At 37.8% G+C, this 26,482-nt stretch overlaps 1 protein-coding gene across 2 annotated transcripts in view; it reads left to right on the top strand.

The window, feature by feature from the left end:
- LOC132149373 (protein tweety homolog 3-like) overlaps positions 1-20,333 on the top strand; it is a 62,607-nt gene extending 42,274 nt beyond the window's left edge. Inside the window, exons 9-15 of one of the 2 annotated variants that reach the window (XM_059558550.1) lie at positions 687-779; positions 1,949-2,041; positions 3,810-3,946; positions 12,687-12,860; positions 13,092-13,167; positions 17,215-17,316; positions 19,376-20,333. In XM_059558550.1, the coding sequence (XP_059414533.1) occupies positions 687-779; positions 1,949-2,041; positions 3,810-3,946; positions 12,687-12,860; positions 13,092-13,167; positions 17,215-17,295 (654 nt within the window). In that variant the 3' untranslated portion in view covers positions 17,296-17,316; positions 19,376-20,333. The remainder of the gene's footprint in view (positions 1-686; positions 780-1,948; positions 2,042-3,809; positions 3,947-12,686; positions 12,861-13,091; positions 13,168-17,214; positions 17,317-19,375) is intronic. The other variant, XM_059558551.1, reaches the window with a different exon arrangement.
- The last annotated feature ends 6,149 nt before the right edge of the window (positions 20,334-26,482 follow it).

Below are 26,482 nucleotides of genomic sequence, written 5' to 3'. Positions count from 1 at the left end.
TCATTCTAGTATGCTGATTCACTGCCCAACAAATGTCTTATTTTTATCAGCAATTTTGAAAACAGTTGTGGAAACATCATTAATATTTCAGGATTATTTTGATGGAACATTCAAAAGAGCAGCATTTATTTGTAACATTATAAACATCTTGGATGTTAATTTAAAGTATCTTTGTTCGGTAAAAGTAGTCATTTGTATTTAAACCCAGTGTAGCCTATATAATCCAAAAGTATTTTTGACCAAAAGTATGTATCTTCTAAGGCATAGGAAGTAGCATTTTGTGAGGTTGTTTTTCATGATTCTTGCTAGCAGAATTGAGCCTGTACTTGCTGCTGCCTGTTGACTTTAGTTTCCACTTTCCAGCAATGTTGCCTGCAATTAACACAGTAAGCAAAAGTCTTCTGAGAGCTTTCTAAAGAAGGACACGTTGTACTTTCACTACCTCTTTCTCAGTGAATGTCAGCTAATTTTCCAGTCTATCATTGTAGACCTTTTGGCAGACAATGCTGACACTGTGGCCATTTGGCTTCTCAGATATTCAAGTGTGTTCAAGACCTGTGCTCCTGAAATGCTCCATGACACACATTAAAATGTGCAAGAAATATTTCATAAGTATAAGCTTGTCATCAAGATAATCTTTACCCTACATTAAGCATGTAACTGGTTTTTGTTTTTTCTTGTTGAAGATGCTGTCAGGAAGTCACAAAGCACTGGTGGAAATGCAGGACGATGTGTCAGAACTTCTGCGCTCTGCAGTCCGGGATTTCCCCAAAACAAAGGTGAGCGCTTGTATGTAGATATCTGCATGACTTGTGTGTGTGTGTGTTCAGAGCATGCATGCAGTATGTATTGTCCTATTCTCACAATCCCTGATGCACAAGTGTTCCAAAGCTTTCAGGTCCTTTTGTACTGCCTGTGTGGAAATGTTTGTACATGCGTGCGTGTGTGTGTGTGTGTGTGTGTGTGTGTGTGTGTGCACTACCCCTGGGCCTCTGTCATAATGCAGCATCTGTGTGTGTTCTGGGACAAAGTGATGGCTGACATTCTGTACATGTGAGAAAGAAAGCCGCCCTCTCTCTGAAACACAAGCGATGAGAGAAAACAGGGAAATATTTCACCCTTGGAACCAGCCAAAATCTGATTACCACTACAGCTTCATAAAACTTAGACCTCACACAACACTGAGCCTTTAAAAGAAAGAAAACATGCCTTTCTTCTTTGACATCCTCCTGTGTGAATGTGCATGTTTTGGTTTGTCGTGTGTGTGCCATTGTGTGCTAAAGACTGAATAGAGCATTAAAATAGTGAAATATATGAAATGAGGATATTGATTGTACTTCTTAATGTATGCACTACTGTTCAAAAGTTTGGGCTCAGTAAGAAATTAATTCTTTTATTTAGCAAGGACACATTAAATCAGGGTTCTTTAAATCTTGTACTGGAGGGCCTGGAGACATCGATTGGCATGCTCAGATGTGATTGATTAGGGTTAGAGCTAAACTCTGCGGGAATGTGGATCTTGTGGGCCAGATTTGAGGATCCCTGCATTAAATGGATCAAAAGTGACAGTAAAGATGAATATTCTTTCAAATAAATGCTAAAACAAACTGTACCCTGGTTTCAACAAAAATAAAAAGCAGCTCGACTGTTTTCAACATTGATAATAATAAGAAATGTTTCTTGAGCAGCAAATCAGTATATTAGAATGATTTCTGAAGGATCATGTGACAATGCGGAAAATTCAGCTTTGGCATCACAGAAATTAATTACATTTTAAAATATATTAAAATAGAAAACGGTTATTTTAAATTATAGTATAGTTAACTATTGCTAGTTTAGTGTATCTTTGATCAAGTTAAACAAGAAACATGTATGTAAATGAGAATATCTATAGATATTGTGTTTAGAGTAACCATTTTATTTCAAACTATGTTTGCCTGTTTTTTAGGGAAACCTTGAGCAAATTCAGGGGGGGTTGAACACCACTGAAGTTGGACTGCACCAGCTCACTGCTCTTGTGGACTGTCGCAGTTTGCACATGGTAAGAAAGTGTTTCAGGGTATATGACCATTCTGCACAAACTGTTCCTCTATGACTCTTAATTAGGCACATCTTGCCAACATTTTCATTGTAACCTCAACCTGTGGGCTTGAAAAGCCAGGGTTTTGGCACCCATCTGCAACTCGCTCACAAACAAACTAACAACCGTGTGTGTATGTATGTATGTATGTATGTATGTATGTGTGTATATATATATATATACATACATACACACACACACACACGGGTGCACATAATTTTTTTAGCCTGATTCTCATAAGAGAACCTGGAGATTTGGTTTGGTCCTTATACTGCATATAGCGTGACCCATTAAATATAACTATAAAAAAATGAATTAATAATAGGTATAATATTATTGCACTTTATTTAGTTTTTTTTTTTTTTTTTTAATAAAATAATGGTAAATAAACTAAATAATAGTTTGTGATAATATTATTAAAAATAAAAGGCAGTCCTAGAATTAAATACAAATACATTTATTTTATAGTAAACTTAAAAATAAAATGCTAATATTTACTTCTACTTTCTTTGTTTGCCTCTTTAAGAAGAATCACTTTGTAATCCCCAATTTTAAGTTGCTTTGGATAAGAGTCTAAAAAAAATTTAAGCATTTTCATCATCATATTCAAACTTAAAATCAGCAGGCTTTTATTTTGGCAGGTTGCCGGCAAGTAAATATACACGCTTCTGGATTTAGCCCTGCTGCTGATTAAAGAGCGTCAGTGGATGAATGTCACAGTTTTGCATTGTGCTTTGAAAACGGCATGGCATAGCCTAGATTTATGCTTTCAGGTTGAAAATAAAACTTATATAGTACAGTTTGTGATCTAAAATGGTAATTGTGTATTAACAGCTGCCAACCATGTCGGTACGCAAATGCGCTGTCAGAACATATTTATATAATGCATTTTTTTTATTTTGGTCGTGCATGCGGACCTGCGGACCACTTATGTGCACCCCTATACACACACATATATATACACACACGTGTGCGTGTTTCTATCTTCTAAATGCTCTAAAATTTACCAGCACTGACTGCTGCAGCCTGAAACCTGTGCTCTTCTCTGAGATGATGGATGGAGATGTCTGATATTTCAGGATTCAGCACGACTAGAGTTCCTCCTCAGGGAGAGAGACAGTAAAAGAAAGAGACTGAGAGACAGTGGCCTGCTGTATGGGTGGTCCTAAAAGTGCATCTCCTTCCCATGAGAAGAGAAAGTAACGGATAAAATATGGACTTTTGGATATGAGTTGTACATTATTAATGGTTTTTTCATACTGCAAAAGCAATAACATACTACACGGTCCAACCGTACATCTGGGCTGTATGTAGAAGAGTTTGTGCTGGAGATGCTGAACAACACCGGCAGTAATTACAAATGGAGCAATTTTGCCGTTAATAATGACAGTAATTTAGAGGAAGGAAGACGCTGCGATGTTTCTCTGATAGCAGCATGTGTAAGGCTAGCTGCAGTTCGGTCGGCGTGTATTATTAAAAGTCCTGTTGCTCTCTGCAGCATATGGTGCTGTCTGCTGCAGGAAGATCCCAGTTAGGGAGTCTAGCACTGGATATTATCATACCGTTTAAGATTTTTCTGTATGTATTATCCACATACCCAGCAGACTGGTTTCTGTGTGTGTTGTTTCATGCAAGGCATTTAAAGTGACAGTTGACCTAAAAATGAAATTTTCTACTGCTGAAAGAAATGATGGCAGTGAGTGAATGATGTCTTTCTGTTTGTGTGCAGGATTATGTGCAGGCATTGACCGGAGTGTGTTATGATGGACTAGAGGGTCTGATCTACCTGGTGCTGTTCTCGTTCATCACAGCTCTCATGTTCACCTCTGTCGTGTGCAGTGTGCCACACACATGGCATGGCAAAAGGTGAGATCTGAAGAGAAAAACAATTCATAAATGTTCCAAATATATTATATTATGTGTTTTAGGGCCCTATGATTACCACGATGGGGAATCCAGTTATAAGGAAACCAAAAGTAGGTCAAATCAGAAGTAAAAAAAAAATAATATTTCATAGGGTGATTGAAAATACTAATTTTATAAATGAATGCATCTAATTTTAATGCAACAGAATTTGATGACAATAAAACCTAATGTGAGAAAAAATAAAACATTTCATAGAGCCATAAAAATTTTGTTTTTGTTAAAATTTTAATAAATTGTAATTAAATTGTTTACGTTTCATGATTTTAAATAAGCATGCTTTCTGATTAATAAATTATACTATATATTATACCTACCTACCAGTTTATGACAATAACTATACTATTACAAACAGTACGCATCTGATAGTGACCTTATACTATATATTCCTAACACTATATTACTGGTTTACAGCAATCAATTTGAAGTATCTGGATAAAAGTGCATTAAAGAGAAAGGGGCAGTTGTGTTATTGTCATAAAACACATTGTTCTTTTACCACGCAAATGTTAGCAGTTAGATACAGTAATTCAGTGGAACATCCTCATTTCTGTAGTTAAATGCACTCGAGAGGATTAAATCAACACTGGAGGTGGTTAGCAGTGTGTCCATGGGCTTTGCTATGAAGACTATGGTCGGACACATTGTGCTCCCATCACGTTCTTCAGTCATAAGCTAAATGGAAACAGCTGCCTCGCTCCATCTCTTCCCCCCTGTTCCTTCCTTCCAAGCGCTCTCTGTGGGAATCGCTCCATCTTCCTCCCATAATGACATAAATTGCAATAATTTCCCAGCCCAGGCCCATGCGGCTGCTCACCCAGGATAGGCCTGTATCAAACAAACCGGATTAGGCTGGGAGAGATAGAAGGGACAAAGACGCAAGCTTAAGCATATTATGTAATTATCACAGTCATAAGTGTGTGTCTAATGGTACACAGCTATTCGCACTAACTCTTCATTATAGGTAATTAGCAGTTTCGGAATATGAGTTCAGGCAGGCTGTGGCAGGCAGAGCAGTGTGGAAGTAGACACTGATTATGTTAACTCTGTGAAGTTGGGAATTCTTTTAGATTTTTATGTGCAGTTTTATATGCCAAAAAAATGTTTGTTTTATAGGTGCACACAGGCATTTTTAATCATTAAAAAGTTAATAGTACTTTTTTTTTGTAAAGTTCAAACTTTAATCTTAAATTTTAAACTTTTAAATGTCCCGTTTTTCGCGGTTTTTTGAAGCTTTGATCGTGGTTACAGTGTGCAATATAACGTGTTCATGTTTCGCGGGAAAAAAACACAGTATTTTTCACACAATTCACCTATCTGTATACCGCTGTTTTCACGGTCATAAAAACAGGCTGATGACTTCCTTGTTCTATAAAGTCCCTCCTTCAGAAATACGTAACGAGTTCTGATTGGGCCAAGTTCTGTTGTGATTCGACACCAGCTTAGAGCACGCGGCCCTCCTGGAAACGCGATTGGACTAGTTTTGAGAAGCAAGTGGGCAGGAGCATGTGCTGGAGATGTACTTCTAATCACAGGAGCGTTTTTACTGACGAGATGCGCATGAAAATCGCATTCGTTTTTTTGCACAGCCCTAACATCTAGTTAACAAAGCTAAACAGCGTTGCCCTTTGTGTAATAAGTTACAGAAACTGTTAAAGGTGCTCTAAGTGATGTCACACATTTTTTAGGCCAAAACATTTTTTGTCACATCCAGCAAACATCTCCTCACTATCCACTAGCTGTCTGTCCCCTGAACACACTGTAAAAAAACGGGGTCTCCCTAGACACCACAGGTTCCACAAACAACAAGAAAAACAAACTGGGCTCACCCGCACCACAAAACATAACAAACTGTTCCAGCCAATAACCAACAAGAAAGATTTGGGGGTGGGGTTTGGGGGGTTAGTGCACGGATGAGGAGGAGGGAGGGTCTAGCTAGCCTCCGTTTTGTTTGACAACAATTTGAACGTCAACAAGAAGTTACGACTCCCGGCATCGCTTAGAGCACCTTTAAACGCACCAACTTAAATAATAAAATACACTTACCGGTTGTGGTCCATAAACAACGCCTTCTCCAGACAAAGAGGGAACTGCTCTATCTTTCAAGAATAATCTTTGTGCGAATCCGGCATTAAACTGATTGATATTGAGGAAGCTGTCCTCAGCAAAATGTGCTGCACATAGTTTTACATGTGGATTATAATTTTCGGGAACCGAGTTAAACATAAATTGTAACCATTAATCTCCAAGTACAGCGTCCCTGGAAAGGCCAAACAAAGATGATTGGACTCCAAGATGAAAATAACAGCGTTTCAACGACATGGCGACAAACACAAACGCAACTCTTCCTCTTCTCCGTCGGAGCGCAACAAGACCACGCCCCCCTTTTTGTGAATTCATGTGGGTGAAGGTTAGTCAAAAAACTGTTTTAGTGATGTCATTACTGCAGGAACTAGAGGGATGTAGTCCAAACGGGTCGTTTTTTGTAGGCGAATTCTGTTAAATAAAATATCTCGCTTGGCATTGAACTTTGAGCTTTAGAATTTTACAGATATTATTTATACTCTAACAACAACATTACACACTAAATAAAGTTTAAAACATGGGATCACAAAGAAGGGGACCTTTAATACAGAAGTAGTTTGGAACAAAATGTTTATTGGGGGGAAAAAGCATCCATCAAATGTGTAACCGTAAATACCCTCAGAGATTAGTTATGTATTTTGTGCAGCTGCCTTTAACCATGAAATACTCAAGTCAAATTGACCTGCAAACCTCTCACACACTTCCACAGCACATAAGATTGTTGAGACTTTGCAGACATGTTCATGACATGCGAATATCACAAAATTTCAAGAAAAACTTAATTGAACCAGTATTTCTGACAACTCTAAAATCAAAATGGGTCAAACTGACTAGGAGCATAATTTGACAATTTGACGATCTTTTCTAATGCAAGTCTGTTGCAACTAGATTGCCCATAAGTGTGAAACATTTACATTAGAACTATTCAACCTGCCACATTTCAGAATTCTCTTAGAAAAGAAAATCTCATTAAAGGCTTTCTGCATTTGAAGCAAAAAAATTACAATAAAAAAATATATATATATAATTAATATTAAATAAGAATAAAATAAAATAAAAAATGTGTATATTTTTTTCATAAAACCAGGAACCGAAAATTATGCCTTGGTGCTGACAAGTCGTTAACTTTTGTGTACAATAAAGCAACCACACTTTATGCCAATGATAAGTTTGAAGTGTTATCTAAAGTAGTACTGAAGCTGAACCACTGTACACTGAATCTTCAGAAATTGAATAGCAATACAGAGTTCATCAAGCTACCAGCAGGTGGCGGCCCAGATCTGCATATTTCTTCCACCACACTCTTTCTCACAGCTCTCCTGATAATGTTCATTTTTCTCCCTCTGGTCATCATCCCCTTTCTCATTTATGTCCATTAAGCTAACACACTGCAGATACATCCCTTCTGAACCTGGCAGTGTTTGGAATAATGGCGTTTAAAAGAACGGCGTTAGGTAACGACGTTATTTTTTCAGTAACGGGGTAATCTAACTAATTACTTTTCCCGTCGTTACAACGCCGTTAACGTTACTGAATGTTAAATGCGGTGCGTTACTGTGCATTGATTTAATATGCAATCCGAACGCACCCCTGGCTCACACAGCGAGTGAGCAGGTGGGTTAATAACGAGATAAGCGATTATGATTGGCTAAGGCAGAGTCATGTGTTTCGTGGTAGCCAATCAGAGCCAGTGTTTTTACACACACGCGCCACCGGCGCAAAACACACAGTCACACACACGCAACAGCTACACAGAGATTCGCAGCAGCAGCAGACATGGCGAGTCAGGAGCAATCCGATGAAAAGTTGCCATTTTCAAGGTGGAGATATAAGCACTACTTCAAATTAATTTGAAAAGTTATGTACGAACACCTGTCTGTTCTACTCATTTCAACGGACTTGTAAAAACTGCTAAAAAAAAATAAAAATTCTTTGACATAGCAACTTTTTTTTTTTTTTTTTACAGTAACGCAAATAGTTACTTTCCCTGGTAACGAGTTACTTTTATTATAGAGTAATTTAGTTACTAACTCAGTTACTTTTTGGAACAAGTAGTGAGTAACTATAATTACTTTTTTAAAGTAACGTTCCCAACAGTGGAACCTGGTGGCATGTAATCCAATCACAGACCAGTGGACACAGAGGTGGAGAAAGAGTCACATAGTCGTTAATAAATGTATGTGTGTGCTTCCAAGCCTTCCCTCAAATGATGATTTGTCCTCCCTTTAAGAGGGAAGAGCGGATCACATGCTGCTCTCTTGTTCTCTGTGGCCGAAAGCAAGCAGAGGAAGAATGGCAGCACATGCCTGTATGTGGACTTGATGTGCTCTTCCTGTTTATCATCAGTAGTACGCACAGCAGAGAGCGCCCTCTGCTGTTCATACCACAGTGCGACGCGTTGATAGTGAAGATCAGATAGAATTTATTAATATACAGTTGGACAGATCACAGTGATATGACTCATATTTCTCCTCTATTCTAAGTGGATTCATCCATTTCACTGAAATTTTGGCTCACCAATTGAAGCAAGGTGTTTTTTTTTTTTTTGACTGCACTGATGATGTGTATGTTTTTATGTGTATGTTTACATAACATTACGCATTTAACGAACACATACAAGCGCGCACTTTGGCAGAATTCAATTCAAATAGTCATCAACAGCCATTAGTTAAGGTAAAATTGCGCATCAGAATGGACAAATTTGTTTTTAAGGGAGAAAAAAAGAAATGTGAAAAAGGCCAGCGAATGAACACGTACAAACAAGAATAGTCGCAGTATCAGTAGTGAAGGAGAAGTGCTGGATTTTCGGTTTGCCCCGCAACTCACTTGAAGAAGTTCAGGCAAATAACACCATATACTATGTAGCAATCCTTAACTGAAGAAATGTGGCAAAACATATCTGGAGAGAACCTCACATTATTAAATTCGAAAGTGCTTTCCATATTTGGATCAACATAGGCTACATTTGTGAACGCACATTTTCTGCAATGTTACGCGTCAGGGTCATGCTCCCGTGCGCGTCTTACAGACTGCATCTTAAACTTGCCTGGAACCCAACAGGCTCTTCCTGCAGTTCCTCTGAACCCTGAATTTTTAAGTGTTTTATCTTAACTTATGAACTTACATTTTTTATATATCCACTCAGAGACTCTATATTTTATAAGATACCTAATGAAAAACAGTGGATGGTATTCACATTTGTGATTTTTGTTGGATACTATCTTGGCCTACTTGGTCGGCTGAAGCCTGAGGATTTCCTGGTAGAGAATCTCAGCACACCATGCCACCCAAGAAGGACCAAAGCAGCAACCAAAGTAATGGAGAGGAGTTGGTGTCACTTTCACAGTTAAGGGATCTAATGAGTCAACAAAGGGATATGTTCATGCAACTTCTACAGCAGCAAGAAAGCAACTTTAAGACTGTTGTGGAATTAATTGTGAACAATGTGAACACTCGGATTGACAAATTGATCAAGGAGACACAGGAGCTGAGAAGCAGCTTGCAATTCTCCCAGAAGGACATTGATGATCTAATAAAGAAAAATGATAAAACAGAAAGTCAGAAAGAACAATTGCTTGTGCTGGAACCAAAATAATGCAGGTGAAATTGGCAGAAATGACTGAGAAAGCGGATTACTTGGAGGGTCAAACAAGAAGGAATAACTTTGTTGTGGATGGCATTCCTGAGACCCAGAATGAAAGCTGGAAAGAGGTTGAGGACAAAGTCAAGTATGTGATAAATGAGAAACTTCACCTGGACAGTAGTCAGATGGTGATTGAACGTGCACATAGGACTGGCAATCCATCCGGATATTCTGGAAAGAGACCTAGGCCTATCATGGTCAAATTCCTCAGATACAAAGATAAAATGACTGTTCTGGGAAAGACTAAGGACCTGAAAGGGACCAACATCTATGTGAACGAGGACTATACTGAAGCCATCAGGCAAAAGCGTAAGGAACTCATTCCAGCCATGAAAGCTGCCAGAGAACGAGGTGACATAGCCTACATCTGACATGACAAGCTTATTGTCCATCACCCTGCCTGAAAGCATAAGGATAGGAAAGGAACTAACAGCCAGGATTTGGAGCTAAGAGCTGAAGTGAGAGACTAGTTCTCCGCTTTCCTTAACTTGAGCTCATATAGACAGAACTGATTCTAAAGAAATATAATCATTATGGATAGTAGGCCTATTGGTGATAAGCATCACCTTTCTGTTTCAAAGGGTCTTGTTATGGCTCATTTGAATGTCTGCAGCATCAGAAATAAGGTATTTGAACTTAATTATCTAACTACAGAAAACACCATTCATATCTTGGCAGTATCAGAGACTCATCTGGATGCTACTGTTCTTGACACAGAGATTTCCATTGATGGCTATAATATTTTTAGAAGGGGAAGGAATAAATATGGGGGTGGCATAGCATTATATATCAGAGATAACTTTCCGGCAACACTGTGCTCTGAGTTTATCTCAGATGGTTTAGAATCTTTATGGGTTAAAATGCATCTTCCTCACCTAAAGCCGGTGCTAATAGGTTGCTGTTATAGACCTCCTGGGACTGATGTGCAATACCTGAATGATTTATGTGTGTTAATTGACAGAGTTACAGATGTGAATAGTGATATTTTTTTTCTTGGGGATATGAACATTGACTGGTTTGCGAATCAATGTCCAATAAAACAAAATATAGTTTCATTGATTGCTGCTTGTAATCTGTCTCAGATGATCTCTCAACCAACCAGAGTCTTTACTAACAGTGCTGGACATACTTCTGCCACTTGCATAGACCATATTTATACAAATATTCCTGAATGTTGCACTAAACCAGTTTCTCGATCTGTGGGTTTTAGTGACCATAATATCATAGCAATTACCAGAAAAACTAAAATTCCAAAATGCAAGGTTAATATAGTACATAAAAGATTGTTTAAGAAATTTATTCCGGAGAGTTTTTTGGCAGATGTTGGTGGTATTGATTGGACTGATGTGTATGCTGCTGAGGAGCCTGAGGTCGCCTTAAATATCTTTATGGAAAGATTTATGAAGATTTTTGATAGGCATGCCCCTATGAGAAAGTGTATTGTAAAAGGGAGACCAGCCCCATGGCTGAATGAGAGTATAAAGAGCCTCATGAAGGAAAGAGACAAAGCCATATCAATATTAGTGAAGACTGGATTGGTGGAGGACAGATTAAAGTACTGTCAACTAAGAAATCAGGTTACTAAACTGAATAGATTGATGAAAAAGATTATTACATGCAGAGAATAAATGCTGTAAAACAAGATGGTAAAGAGCTCTGGAAAACCCTTAATGAAACAATGGGGAGGAGGACATCTGGCTTCCTTTGTGGAGTCAGAAGGCAAGTTTTTGACCAAACCATCTGATATAGCGAATTATTTTAATGATTTCTACATAAATAGGGGCCATGCACTAAGGCAGAATATGGACAATACTGATTCTAATTACCTAAAATTTATAAAAAAAAGATGTGATGTTAGATAAGAGTTGTACTTTCCAGTTTAATAATGTTGATGAGCCGGAAGTAAAAAAGTTGTTGAAGTCTCTGCCCGAACACAGCTCAGTAGGTACGGATATGCTGGACAGTAAAGTACTTAGCCTGGCGGTTGACTATGTTTGCAGTCCGTTATGTCAAATATTAAATGCATGCTTAATGAAAGGTGTTTTTCCCAATATTTGGAAAGAAGGTAAAATTGTTCCCTATGTCTGCGTCCGGATTGCACAGGCTTTACAATCGCAACTTCTTTGTACTGTTACTCCTTTCGAGCTGAATCTCACATAATTGGTTAGCTCCCGACAGCATCAGGTGCTTTATTCATGGGGAGTAGAGTTATTTATTTATTTCAATAAATGTAATAGATTAGATATCATAATATTTAGGCTATAATATTATAAATCAGGTTGGTTTGTATTGGTGACGTAATATGTAAATTATATGCGTGCGGCCCGCGAGACTTGCACTGGACCATAGTGCGGCCCGCTGGAAAAAAAAGGTTGAGAACCACTGCTATAGTCACTAGTATAGTACACTACAGTTCAAAAGTTTGGGATATATAATGTCTCTTATGCTCATCAAGGCTGCAATTATTTTATTAAATATACAGCAATAACAGTTATATTGTTAAATATTATTTCAATTTAAAATAAGTTTTTTTTTTTTTTGTAATACATTTTAAATGTAATTCATTCCTGTGATTTGTGCAGGAAGTGGTGTTAATCAACAGCAGGTATTTCACTTCTATCGAGTGTTGCATACAGATGACCACTCTTTCTGATCTGGAGGGGTCCCGTCTTAGTTTTGACACTGCTTGTAAGCTATCTGCGGTGTCTCACACTGCTAGCTGGCAGTTTTACTTTAATTGACACTCCCACAGAGATCACGGCTTGCACTTTCAGTGACGTGATGTGTCATCCCAGCGATTTACAAGCTGCATGACATTGGGCTGTGTTGACAGCTTAAACAATATCAAACTACAGCTGATGTCCTCGGAAATCATTGAGCTCCAGCCAGTTTGAACTGATTGATCTATTCCTGTAATAATGTGTGTTCTGTGTGTGTGTGTGTTTGTGGATACAGGCCTGAAGAGGACAGTGAGGAGGAGTCCATGGCTCATGGAGGAAGACAGAATCATGATAACCTGTACCGGGTGCACATGCCCAGTCTCTACAGCTGCGGCAGCAGCTACGACAGTGAGACCAGCATCCCTGCAGGAGCACACACTGTCAGCAACGCTCCTGTCACTGAGTACATGTGAGTTTAACACACACATGATATTAACAGCCAATACACAGACTGAACACATACAGGTCACCTTTTCCTTTCTGTGAGGAATTGTTGTTCTTTAAAAACATTATAAAAAATCACATCGACCCAAACGTTAATAGTCTAAATAAGCAATAACAGTGAATTAGAAATTTAGTAATTTGTAACATTAATGCAGGAGGATATAGGATCTTTGTAAAGAGTGTGTTTTGTTTCCAGGACCCAGAATGCAAACTTCCAGAACCCTCGTTGTGAGAACACTCCTCTGATCGGGAGAGAATCTCCTCCTCCATCTGTGAGTATCCGCACTCGTCCTCAGTGAACGACGACGCACACAATAATCACAAACACACTAACACACCACAGAGTCATTTTGACAGCCTGAATGCTTAAATATTCACAACTCAAATAGCACGTTCTTGTCGCCTGCTTGTGTAAATCAGTGATCTCCCCCACTGTAGGTTCACTGTACACAGCAAGTCATTACAAAAAGCCCTGAACTCTGTTCAAGTAAATGAGAACTAACCGCAAACCTTTCAAGCCAGCTGCTGCTGGACAAAAAGCTTTTAGGAACTGGAACTTCTTGCCTGGCCAATCTTACAGAACAGTTTAGGTAGTGTGGAGATTTATAGCCATAGATCAATGTCGAATTGATTTTTCGTGTGTACGGAAAAGGAGAACAGACATTTTGAGCAAGCTGTCTGCTTACAGACTCAAAACCTGTAATCGCTGAAATCGGGCTGTTAAACTCAGTGCTCTGATATGGAAGAGAGTTGATTGACTGAATGAATGCCTCTGACATTTCACATAGACTTTAATGTATTTTTAACACCTCTTTTGGGGAGCCAATCAATATGAAGCTCCCAAAATTAGAGCTAAAGCAAATTGCAAACAGAAGCATCACAGACAGTAATTTTGCTTTACTCTTTGCAGTTAACATTTTCAGAGGAAAAACATAAAAAAAAGGGTGTGGCTAAGAGTTCAGACAGTATGGCTTGTCAGTTTCATTCTTGTCTGCAAGAATCCGCCAATCAAAAAACTAACTTGCCAGGGAGATTCGTTGGTGGGATTGTTAACATTCACCCCTGACCAGACACTAAGAATGTTAGAAGGTAATTATTTATTTGAGTACTTGTGCACCACCTATTCAAAATGTGCCCATTCAGTTCACTTAAATCTTGGCATTACAACTTTGAAGCGCTGTGGATACATGATGTTGAGGTAATGAGAGATAATGAATGACGTGTGCTTTCAGACACATTCTTTATTGTGGTTGTAAAGGTTTTCTTAACATTTACTGTTGTTTGGATAAATTTTGTGGGCGAAAACCAGTCATTTAATGTGAGGGCCAATGATTTCACTATACAGATTTAAGTTCTTTCTGAGCTGTGCTTCATACATCGCTGCTCTATTGGCATTTGCTTCTTGTCAGAGTTATGCATCCCACCAGATGAGAATCCAATTTTATGTTTCTTTAAGAAACTCAAGTCACCAAAAATAAAATATTAGTATTCACCAAGAAGTTATATTGTATAGTGTATGTAACATAATAGTGTATATAATCTATTTTAATAATATACACTGATCTGATCGATTAGGGTTTTTTTACATTAATTTAGCAATAATATGCATTACATTATTTTATATCTACAACCCGAATTCCGGAAAAGTTGGGATGTTTTTTAAATTTTAATAAAATGAAAACTAAAAGACTTTCAAATCACATGAGCCAATATTTTATTCACAATAGAACATAGATAACATAGCAAATGTTTAAACTGAGAAAGTTTACAATTTTATGCACAAAATGAGCTCATTTCAATTTTGATTTCTGCTACAGGTCTCAAAATAGTTGGGACGGGGCATGTTTACCATGGTGTAGCATCTCCTTTTCTTTTCAAAACAGTTTGAAGACGTCTGGACATTGAGGCTATGAGTTGCTGGAGTTTTGCTGTTGGAATTTGGTCCCATTCTTGCCTTATATAGATTTCCAGCTGCTGAAGAGTTCGTGGTCGTCTTTGACGTATTTTTCGTTTAATGATGCGCCAAATGTTCTCTATAGGTGAAAGATCTGGACTGCAGGCAGGCCAGGTTAGCACCCGGACTCTTCTACGACGAAGCCATGCTGTTGTAATAGCTGCAGTATGTGGTTTTGCATTGTCCTGCTGAAATAAACAAGGCCTTCCCTGAAATAGACGTTGTTTGGAGGGAAGCATATGTTGATCTAAAACCTTTATATACCTTTCAGCATTCACAGAGCCTTCCAAAACATGCAAGTTGCCCATACCGTATGCACTTATGCACCCCCATACCATCAGAGATGCTGGCTTTTGAACTGAACGCTGATAACATGCTGGAAGGTCTCCCTCCTCTTTAGCCCGGAGGACACGGCGTCCGTGATTTCCAACAAGAATGTCAAATTTGGACTCGTCTGAACATAAAACACTATTCCACTTTGAAATAGTCCATTTTAAATGAGCCTTGGCCCACAGGACACGACGGCGATTCTGGACCATGTTCACATATGGCTTCCTTTTTGCATGATAGAGCTTTAGTTGGCATCTGCTGATGGCACGGCGGATTGTGTTTACCGACAGTGGTTTCTGAAAGTATTCCTGGGCCCATTTAGTAATGTCATTGACACAATCATGCCGATGAGTGATGCAGTGTCGTCTGAGAGCCCGAAGACCACGGGCATCCAATAAAGGTCTCCGGCCTTGTCCCTTACGCACAGAGATTTCTCCAGTTTCTCTGAATCTTTTGATGATGTTATGCACTGTAGATGATGAAATTTGCAAAGCCTTTGCAATTTGATGTTGAGGAACATTGTTTTTAAAGTTTTCCACAATTTTTTTATGCAGTCTTTCACAGATTGGAGAGCCTCTGCCCATCTTTACTTCTGAGAGACTCTGCTTCTCTAAGACAAAGCTTTTATAGCTAATCATGTTACAGACCTGATATCAATTAACTTAATTAATCACTAGATGTTCTCCCAGCTGAATCTTTTCAAAACTGCTTGCTTTTTTAGCCATTTGTTGCCCCCGTGCCAACTTTTGAGACCTGTAGCAGGCATTAAATTTTAAATGAGCTAATTAAGTGGATAAAAGTGTAAAATTTCTCAGTTTAAACATTTGCTATGTTATCTATGTTCTATTGTGAATAAAATATTGGCTCATGTGATTTGAAATTCCTTTAGTTTTTATTTTATTAAAATTTAAAAAACGTCCCAACTTTTCCGGAATTCGGGTTGTAATATATAGTATATATAATATATTATATAAAATTTTTATTTATAAATAAACACATACGCTACATTTTTTTTACTTGTATTTTAATATTTGACAAATCAGTTACATGACCAGAAAATTACTCCGTGTTTTTTAAGAAACATTGTCAGCCGGGTTTCCATCAAAAGTTGCGAATTTAGCTTGTGCGCAACACTAGAATATTGCATAAAACATTTGCGAACAAGCATCGTTTCCATCTGAGTCAAAGAGAACAAAATCATCACTTCCTGAGGACTGGCACTATAAATCACAAAGAAAATAATGAGAATATAATCATTTTTACATATAATAAATTATTTGCGCCTCAGAGCGAGAAGATGAAACGCAGTGAATGAATGTGGTCACTGCTTTTGGAGGTGGATGCTGATGTTTTGGAACTCGGTCGTGTAAGACATTTCTGGGAGGCAATTATAAGAAATACTTTGACCGACTTTGCTTGTGCACTTCTGAATGACCATAACAACATTTCAGATGTTGTGGAATGAAATCGGTCTGCTGGTTAGTCAGGATTTGCCATCCTTTAGAGCAAAGTCACATGACTTTTTTTGATGCACTTGGAGGAATTTATTCGCGAAATGCATTTTCATCTCCCATTATTCGCATTAACCCTTTTTTCGCACAAGTCAAAAACCACCTCAAGCGAGAGTAAAAACTTTTTTGCAAATTAAGGGATTTTTATTTGAAATTTAGTGTTTCAGTCACTCGTTTCTCATACGATACTCCAAAATGCACATTAAAATAGGGTGATGGAAACATAACTACTGATACTGAACTTTAAAGAAGCTTACGGCCAAAAATCTGTGTTAAAATGGATTATTTGGCTGGTATTTTAGATGAGATATAGTAGTCCGGACTTGCTGATGTAAGTTAACCCTACTCACACCCGTGTACCTGTGTCTCCTCACACCTTCGTGTCTGGTCTTGTGTCCTCTAGACCCTGTGTGTGTGTGTTTGGGAGTGCATGTGTACGTGTTTCTTGTGAGCTGGAGATGCAGTTAGTGGTGTCTATCTGCTCTACACTTTCTTGTCATTTTCTTTTCTGCAAACCCACACAGTTATATTTGACATCCACGGACAGTAACAGCCGTCACAGCTGGCAGTTAAAGCCATCGGAGAGTTCCCGCTCGTTTTGGTAACGGCCTCAGCTATTCCAACAGGTACTCAAATGTCCCATTCCCATTTATTGGCCCACCTCCCTCCCTACAAAAACAAAAAACCCAACAGCGTGATTCCTTCCCAATCCACCTTCACTCTGACCCAAGCAAGCTGCCCTTGCCCCTGGTGTTTTTGTTGTGTGGATCCCTGGTCTTGTCATCTGTGAGGCAGCATGTTCTCCCTCCACCAGCATTAACTATGCACGTATGTAACAGAGAATCTAATTTCCACGACCACAGAGAGGACTAAATGCATTAAGGTAGACATTAAGGAAGAGAACTGCTTTTTAATTTAGTTTAGCTAATGATTAGCATTCTAAAGGTTTCACACTGACAGGTCATTGAGCCACTATGCTATTCATTTCTAGTTTCTAGGTTAAAGACCGGGCAGCAGATCACTGTATGAGCTCCCATTGACAGTTGACACATCACATCACTGCTCATTTGAATGAATTTGAGCTCTGTTTTGTAAAGGTCGCTGTCACTCATTTCACTGACAATCAGCAAATTATTGGTGACACTTTATTTTAATGTTTCCTAGTTACAGTGTAATTACACCTAATAAACACTTAGTAATATTTCTCTATCAGTGTGAACAAAAGTAATGTAACGTCCTGTAGTCGTGTTTTGTGTAATCTTAGTTATACCTTTCATTTTTATCTTTTTTATTACATTTTAAAAAATGTATACATTTTTTATATCAGCTTGATGTGTTGAAATTTGAGTTTTAACTAATAGCTGTCAGCTCTAGTTGTTACATATGCAGCTGTACACTGGTGTACACTGGATTTGAATGTAAAGGCTTTTCTTTCATTTAGAAACAAATGTGAGTTTTTTGGTACCTGTCTGAGGAGTCATTATCTTAATATTAAGGCTGTTTGAACAAGCCTTTTTCAGATGTAATCAGCAGATAAAGTAATTAGCCAGTTACATTCATGCCACACTTAAAGACCTCAGTAAGAAGAAAATTTGCTTAAGGGAATCAAAAGAGGATTTATGTTAGTTTTAGTAAATTTTACATCTAGAAGTATAAATATGTCTCCTCTTTTTGTATATTATCAAATCATGTTAGTGGATATATATAAGAAAAGTAGAAAACAGAAAATGTGTATTTATAGTTGCGTTTATCCGTTCACTTTATCAAAACAGCAAGCAGTCAAAGTTAAAATGTGCTTTTTTGCCATTTATTGCGAATTAATAAATAAAATACTAACTGAGCTAGATCACTCTCTGCAAACACATTAATATTGCTTCTTCAAGGCTGTCTAAATGATTTTGGGTGTGCAGAGTCGGACTTTATTATTATTATTATTATTATTATTATGGATAAATGTTATTTTAGTATTATTTTGTTATATTTTGTATTTACATTTAAATTTGTGTTGGTTTTTTTTTTTTTTTTTTTTATTTTATTAGTTTTTTTATTTATTTATTATTATTATTTATCCAAATTGTAGTTTTAGTCAGTTTAAAAGTTGTACTGACAGTTAGTCAGTACAATTTAAATAATACATTCATTGCGATGCCAAAACAAGGGTATCAGATTTTTCGAGGTCCAGCTTTGAAAGAAAATTCCAATCAAAATATTTGGAAAGCATGCATTATTCATTAGGGATGCACAATACCAATAGCATTTCTGTTCTTATCTGATATTACTGAATTTTTATAATCTATTGACATCAATATTGGTTATTTAATTGTGCATCCAAATGTCTATATTTACATACAGATTACCAGCTAATCTTTTAATTAATCTCATTAATAAATGAATACTTTTAATTGTATTTTTCAGCAGATCTTAATATGTACTTTGTGTATTCGGTACATTATATGATGTAAGGCTGTTCGTATTATTTTATATAATTATGATATAATAGTCACTTACAGTGTATCCCCAATATACTTCCATGAAATCCTGGTTTCAGTACTAGGTGGAAACGGCACCACTGTGACAGGCATGTTTGCACTATATATAGCGTGTACTTTTGTGTGAAAACAAAGTCTAAAATCTAAATGATTTAGTTTTTTTTGTTTTTTTTCCTCAATGTTTGTCTCTATCCAGTACACATCCAGCATGAGGGCCAAGTACCTGGCCAACACCCGGACCGACCCCAACAGCGGTTCCTCAGCAAACTAGAGAAACACGGTCTCCTTTCCCTTCAGTCTAAAGCTCCCACTCATCCACATGTTGTTCCCACAGCCCAGACCAGTTTCACCCCAGGCCCACCCATCCAGCCATGTTGAACTTTGATGCGTGCTCTCCAACCCAGCTGATAAAGGACGCCCTTGCATCATGTAAATACTGCTGTCAGAGGAATGTCCCAGAGGTCTCTTGTGCTGTTTCCAGATGACTGGTTCAGTTCAGGCAGCTAGTAGGGTTACTCTCAGTCCTGGCTGCTTATGTGTGAGTGTCTGTAATGATATGAACTTCATTACCTGCAGGTACTTTGAGTGATGTGTGTGTGTGGGGGGGTTGATCCATGCTGCCCTTGCTCATTTGTGGTGCTCTTGGCAGAGGTTCAGAAAGGTCCAGAACTGAAGAACTGGATGGGGTTTAATGCCCATAACCCTACATTCCTGCGTGGCCTCTGTCCTCTGCTCATTTAAAGTAATGTGACCTTTTCCATTTGCAGGACATACTGGCACATCCCGACTCTACAGTTTACATTAGTGGCATCTACTGTAATACAACTGAACAGATCTAATCTGAATAGCATGAGAGCAATGAGAATTTTCCCAGAATTCTATAATTGGGTTCCACTTGTTTAGGCTTAGATAGCAGTTTTTAAATTTAACAGTAGCTGCTCTAATGAAATGGTGAGAGAGAAACATGCTTTATGCTAGTAAACAAATTCAAACGCCAAGAATGTATTGATTGATTGTACATGCTTTGGCAATAACCTCGATACTCAGAGGTTACAGAGCCAGATGTTATAAGTAGATTTATTCACTGAATTTCTAATATAGTCTACATAAATGAGTGAAAGAATTAAAGCGTTATGAATGCCGCCGTCTGGCAAGATGCATTGGTATTCACTAGCAGTTAAACATTTAGTGTACATCAGATGAGTGTACTGTACTTGATTGTTCACTATATTAGCAGACACCAAATAGTGCACTATATTTCAGACACAGCCCAAGGTTTCCCTTCAAAAGTTGCTTTGTCATGACCGTAATGGAACTTAAAGAAATGTTTGCTTTAACAAACTTGTTGCGTTACAGTTTTCAATGTAATGCATGGAATCAAGATAGAATTAGCATAGCTAGCTTTCGCATTCTTCTACTTGTGTATAGTATGTTTTAGGACTAAATCTGTAGCATACACTTGTTGTGAGAAGATTGTTTGGGAATTTTTTTTTTCTAATCTCATTTACAGACTTGAATTGTCAGTGGGAAATTATGGTTTGTTAATGCTGTTTACCTATTGAAGTCCTTGCTGGGTTTTTCTCAATACACATGGACTGAATTATTACTCATTTAACTGGGCTATATCCACTGCCATTACTGGAAAACCTGGACAACTGCTATTACATCCAAGTATTTTCAATCTGAATTCAACAAAACTCTAAAAATGCTTAGTCTGATGCTGGAACCATATCTGAACATTACATTTGTCTTAATACTGTACAAACAGGGAGACGCTGGGACCAGCTTGGGCGATGTGTCATCGCTTATCTTTTCTAGGAGAGAAGCTGGGAGGAGCTCATTGTAGTGCACACAATGTAGTCTTAACATTTGGGCCTTGATTTGCTGATCAGTTTAGTCTTCAGGAAAGGGGACACCACTATGGCAGAAAGTCTTTTTTTTTTCTTTTTTTTTCTTTTATTCAGAGAAATGGAAGAGAGCCCGCAAGCCTCAGCAACTTGTGCTGTAATTCACTGTGACTTTCAAAGGCCACAGTTTCCTGGGCTTGTTGCTTCTGTACCACAAATTGCTTTCATTCCCAGAGCTGAGGGGAAACTTGCCATCCCTGAAGAAGAGATAAAAGTGATGTGCTGTAATATTTTTCCCTTGATGAGAGCACAGACACACAGGAGCCTTTCTCCTCAAAAGACCTCTCATGTAGTAGACTGAGTCTAGTATGAACACGTCTCCCCTCTGGATCTTATAAAGTGCTGCCATTGTTCTCATACCATGGGCATCATCGGTCTCACCTTTGCCCAAACCTCAGGACAGACTGCCTCCTTCTTCATACTGCCAACATGTCGATTTCAGGACACCGAGTCCAGGTCATATCCTTACCACATTTTCAGGGCTCAACAAAAAATCTTAACATTTTTATTATCCACACAGTCTAAATTCTCAATGATAAAGGTTCATAATTTATGAAGAATAGATAAAGCATTGGTTAGGCCTTTCATTTTTATTGTTGAGCCCTGATTTTCCATCTCATAGAGATCTGCGTGGGCTTCGCATACATGCATGCTGTTTAAATGCAGATTAATAACAAATGCCAATGTGGCAAAGTTGCTCCTGAGGTCCCAGACGTTTATGAAAACAAGCAAGAACTTCATGGAGAAAATGACTAAAGGGATGTATTACAGCTATAAGCAAACAGCCTTGGATTGTGTTGTTCAGCTGTTATTGGACCGTGTAAGCCTTTTTGCTTCTCAAAGGCATTGTCATCCTATAAATGTGGAGTGGAACCATGTTGTGTGCTACTGACGCATGCATTGCTTTCTCAGTTGATGCTTTTGTGTCCGTACATCCTCGACTGTGCCAATAACCGACAGCTTTCGTGTATCTCTAAATGTTTCCAATCCTTGAAGTGGACTCTCGTGAGCTCTGTGTGGCCTGAGCAAAAAATGAAGCTCCTTTGAACATGAGCCTGATGCTGTGGGAATATTTTGATTTTTCTCTGTAAATGACCACATTAGTGATGATGCAATCAGGGTTTTTTTTTTTTTTTTTTTCTTGTCATTTAATCCTTTGGTAATGTCAAAATGCAAAAAAATAATGTATATACAGTATATTGAACAAATGTTTGCAAGAAAATGCCCCATTAAGGACATGAAAATGTGGTGATATAGTACGAACAGGATTTTTTAAAATTATGTTTTCATTTGAATTTCTTAGTCCCTGTGGCATATTTTCAGACATATTAGGAAGCACAAAATATTAAGTCTCTTTCATGCGATTAAATGATTTTGGTCTTTTATCAAGATGCTTTTATATGACTTTTCTTTTTTGTTAAATTACTAAAATATGGTAAATGTAAAAGCTGTGGTTTTATTAAGCTTGAACTCTGTGTTTTCAGATTAAAACTAACATTAACTGATCAATGTGTCATTCATGTTCAGCTGCATGTATTTTATGTCTACAGCAATGCACTATGGTGAGTATATTTAGATTACATTATTATTATGTTGACCTTTCTGAATAATCCAAGATCATAAGAAGGGTTATTGGGTTGAACTAGGGAGTAAGATTTTCACCCTCCACTCAGTTCTAGCATGAAAACACAGGAGGGCAGCATTGTGTCATTCAATATAAAGGTACATGTCCGATGATCACACTGCAGGTAAAAGATTATAGGCATTTGGTAATCTTGGCTGCTAGCTACATAATTCTGAATTACGCACAATTTGATGTGCTGTTAAGATTTGCTGTAAATGGGATGGTTTGACGGTTAACTAAAAATTGCTAGGAATTTGCTGCTGTTTCCTGATTATGGGAAAGTTTGGAGCTTGTGTTTTAAAATGTTACCAAAAGATAGTCAGGTCAAAGGCACTGAATGTTGTGTAGGGTCTGGTAGGAAAATTGACGCTATAGTCTTGTGTTTTTCAGTCATCAGTCATGGGGGTCAGTGTCACAAACAGGACAGACACGCGCCATAGTGGCTTTCCTGGCAGCTGCCACTTCACTGGGCCTGTGTGCGTGTGGAAGGGAAGAGGATGGACTTCTGGGGAAACCAAGCACAAGACAGAGGGATCTTTACACAGAGCACACCCTGTCTGTCCTGCCTGTCAGTGGAAATGCAAAGCGTTTATTTTTTTGAGCCCCAAACAATGTCAGAGACTCAAAATGTGAACAGGCATGAAAGAAACAAATTAGCTTATGTGAGCCTCAAATCAAAAGTCTGTGTAGGTGTTACAGGAACACTTTTCCCTTTTATAGAAAATGGCACTGATTTATTCCGTAACAGGGATCGCAAATGGAATTCCACACAGCCTAATTCTGTTGGAAATTGAGTTAGGCTCCTATTGTTGGGCCGCAGGGATGTGTTGCGAATGCAGTGGAGTGGTTAAGTGAATGGCAATGTGGGTGATGCCAGGCTCCTGTGAACCCCAGCAGGTTTTAATTTATTAGACAAGGCTCAATGTCAGCTCATTTAGTGTGGCTTCCTTTTTCTTCTCGGTTGTGCCCATTGACGTGACCTATTTGTGGACATAGTGTTTCTAATCATAGGTGAGATTTCTTGAAGTTTTATTAATGACCATTTGCTTAAAAATGATTTCTGTTACTTGGGAAACTTTTTAGGGGCTTTCTTAGCAGCTGTCAACTCCGTTGTGCTGTCAGTATCAGGAACTCAACAGTCAGACTCCACTTTTACTCAAAAGTAAGTAATCACATAACACACATACAGATACAGAAATGGTTTTTCAAAGTAAAACCAGTATTATTGGAGTATGTTTTAAAAGAAAAAGCCTATTTCCCTCTTTCAATTTTTACTTGTTTTCTGTAAATCAAATTTGTTAGCACTTTCTGATTGTTTTTACACCTGAATTTTTTTCTCCCTCTATACCTTAAATTTACATTCTCACTTAGTGTTATAGTTAACTAAAAACATAAATAGATTTTTTTCCAGTAATTGAAATTAAACAAAAATGTATTGCATTACAAGATTAAAAAAAATGGAAATGTTGGCTTGGTACATAAATCAGTTTAAGGTAAAATACTCAAATAATTAAAGTTGAAATAAAAATAATTTACATCTAATAATGCCAAGAGTGTGCAAAGCAGTAATCAAAGCAAAAGGTGGCTACTTTGAAGAACCTAGAATATGACATATTTTCAGTTCTTTCACGCTTTTTTGTTATGTATATAATTCCACATGTGTAAATTCATAGTTTTGATGCCTTCAGTGTGAATCTACAATTTTCCTAATCATGAAAATAAAGAAAACTCTTTGAATGAGAAGGTGTGTCCAAACTTTTGGTCTGTACTGTATATATATGTATATAATAATAATTATAATAATACAAAAAATGAAAGCAAGGAATATTGCCATCCATTTTTCCCCTTCTATGTTTGTTTATGGAGGATCTGTGCATTTGAATACCTTTGAACACAACTAAAATTATCCAAAAATATGACGATGTTTTGGTAAATATAATGTGGTGGTAACTATGAAGTAATTTTTTTCTCAGTACACACAGTTTTTAATCACATTACTGTATAATTTTACTATTTATTGAGAGAAAGACATCATAGAAAATGTGAATAACTTTATTTTATTGTTCTTGTTGCACACTGCTCTGGGTATGTGTTCACAGTGTGTGTGTGTGTTCACTGCTCTGTGTGTGTGTGCACTTTGGATGGGTTAAAAGCAGAGCACGAATTCTGAGTATGGGTCACCATACTTGGCTGAATGTCACATCACTTCACTTCACTTCATATTACATGTACTTAAACTAGTGATACCAGTAAAAGAATGCATAATTACATACAGCTAACCCTTGACCAAACTCTATTCTTAACTCAAACCCTATATTGAGTGCAGGTTATTAGTATTACAAAGTACTTAAATTACATTGTAACAAGGAAACCTTAAAATAAAGTGTTAAAATTTACCATAAAATAAAAATGTTTGCAGTGTTAAAATTCAGCTGATCTGAGAACTTTGAATACAATTTTAGCACTTTTACTAAAAATTGCACTGATGGCAGAAATCTTAGCTCATTCCATGGGCTGTTCTGTAAAGCTTCAGCTAGCAACAGTAACCGCTGAGGGTGGAGCTTAACAGAAGCTCAGTTAGGTTCTTTCTAGACCCTCAGATTATATGCTATCCATCAAATGCTCTGTCAGAGCGGTCTTTAGTGTGTAAATTCCCTTTACACTCCACCTTGATGGACAAGATTTTGAGTCACGGTGACAGCACAGGTTCCTCAGAGCCATACAGAGGGGCAGCTGTATTCAGGGGGTCTCCTCACACCCCACTGCCTCTTTTTAACGTCATTCTACACCAGCAGGAAGGAGCAGGCCACTCTGAATATCTCAAACCTGTTGTTCCCTCTCCTTTATTTAAGAGCAGTGTGGAGAAGTAGTCATTCCTCCAGTGCTGGCTTTGTTTGTCAGTTAACTTCAAACTCAACCCATTGCTCTTCTCTTATACCCACACCATTCAGAAACATCTAAGACCATTTATTCTGAGCCATACGCCCTTTGCTTACCCTTTTTGTCAGCTTTACTCACCCCCTTCACTGTTGCGATTTTATATACCTCAGTGTTCTTTCCAACACAGCACAAGGACAAGGGAAAGTTAACAAGGTTTAACCCACATTAGTGCACCACGCTGCCCCTGAATACCCCAAAATACCTCAAGAATGAACAACTGCAGGAAGACCGGCTCTACACCAAAACAGCATTGTGCTAAAGGGCAAGTGAGTCAAAGAGCTCTGTAGTCAAAGCTGACATGAGTAATTTCTTTTAAAGGTTTGGTCTGTTGTGTCCGTTATGAAATGCAAAAACTGAAACCTTGAGGAGAGCAGCAGTTGGGTTTTTACTCATAGCAGCTGGTTGTTATTATTGATTACTGTCCTGTCACGAACTTGTGCAGGATGTTAAACTAAAGATGCTATAGTGTATAAACATGTTTTTCAGTTAATTGCACCATCCTGTCCTGTACTGGCCTGAGTGAAATCTGTAAGTTTAACTGATTTTCTGCTTATTTGCATCCTGCTTTGCATCCAAACTCACACTTTCACCTAAACTCATTCCAGCCTCAGAAGAACCACATTTGTATGCCAGTGGATGAAATGCAGTACCTCATATGATTTTAGCTGGATATTTCTATATCAGTGCATGTTTAGAAATATGTATTGACTTATATATTGTACCAATTCATTCATTTTTTTTTCTTTCTTTCTTTTTTCGATTTAGATTTAGATTCCCTTTGCAGTCAAAGCTTGACACCATTAAATTTTATATTACTTGTATATTATATTTT

Source organism: Carassius carassius, chromosome 9, assembly GCF_963082965.1.
Source record: "Carassius carassius chromosome 9, fCarCar2.1, whole genome shotgun sequence".
Classification (NCBI taxonomy): Eukaryota; Metazoa; Chordata; class Actinopteri; order Cypriniformes; family Cyprinidae; genus Carassius; species Carassius carassius.
This window is presented reverse-complemented; position numbering and strand designations above follow the sequence as displayed.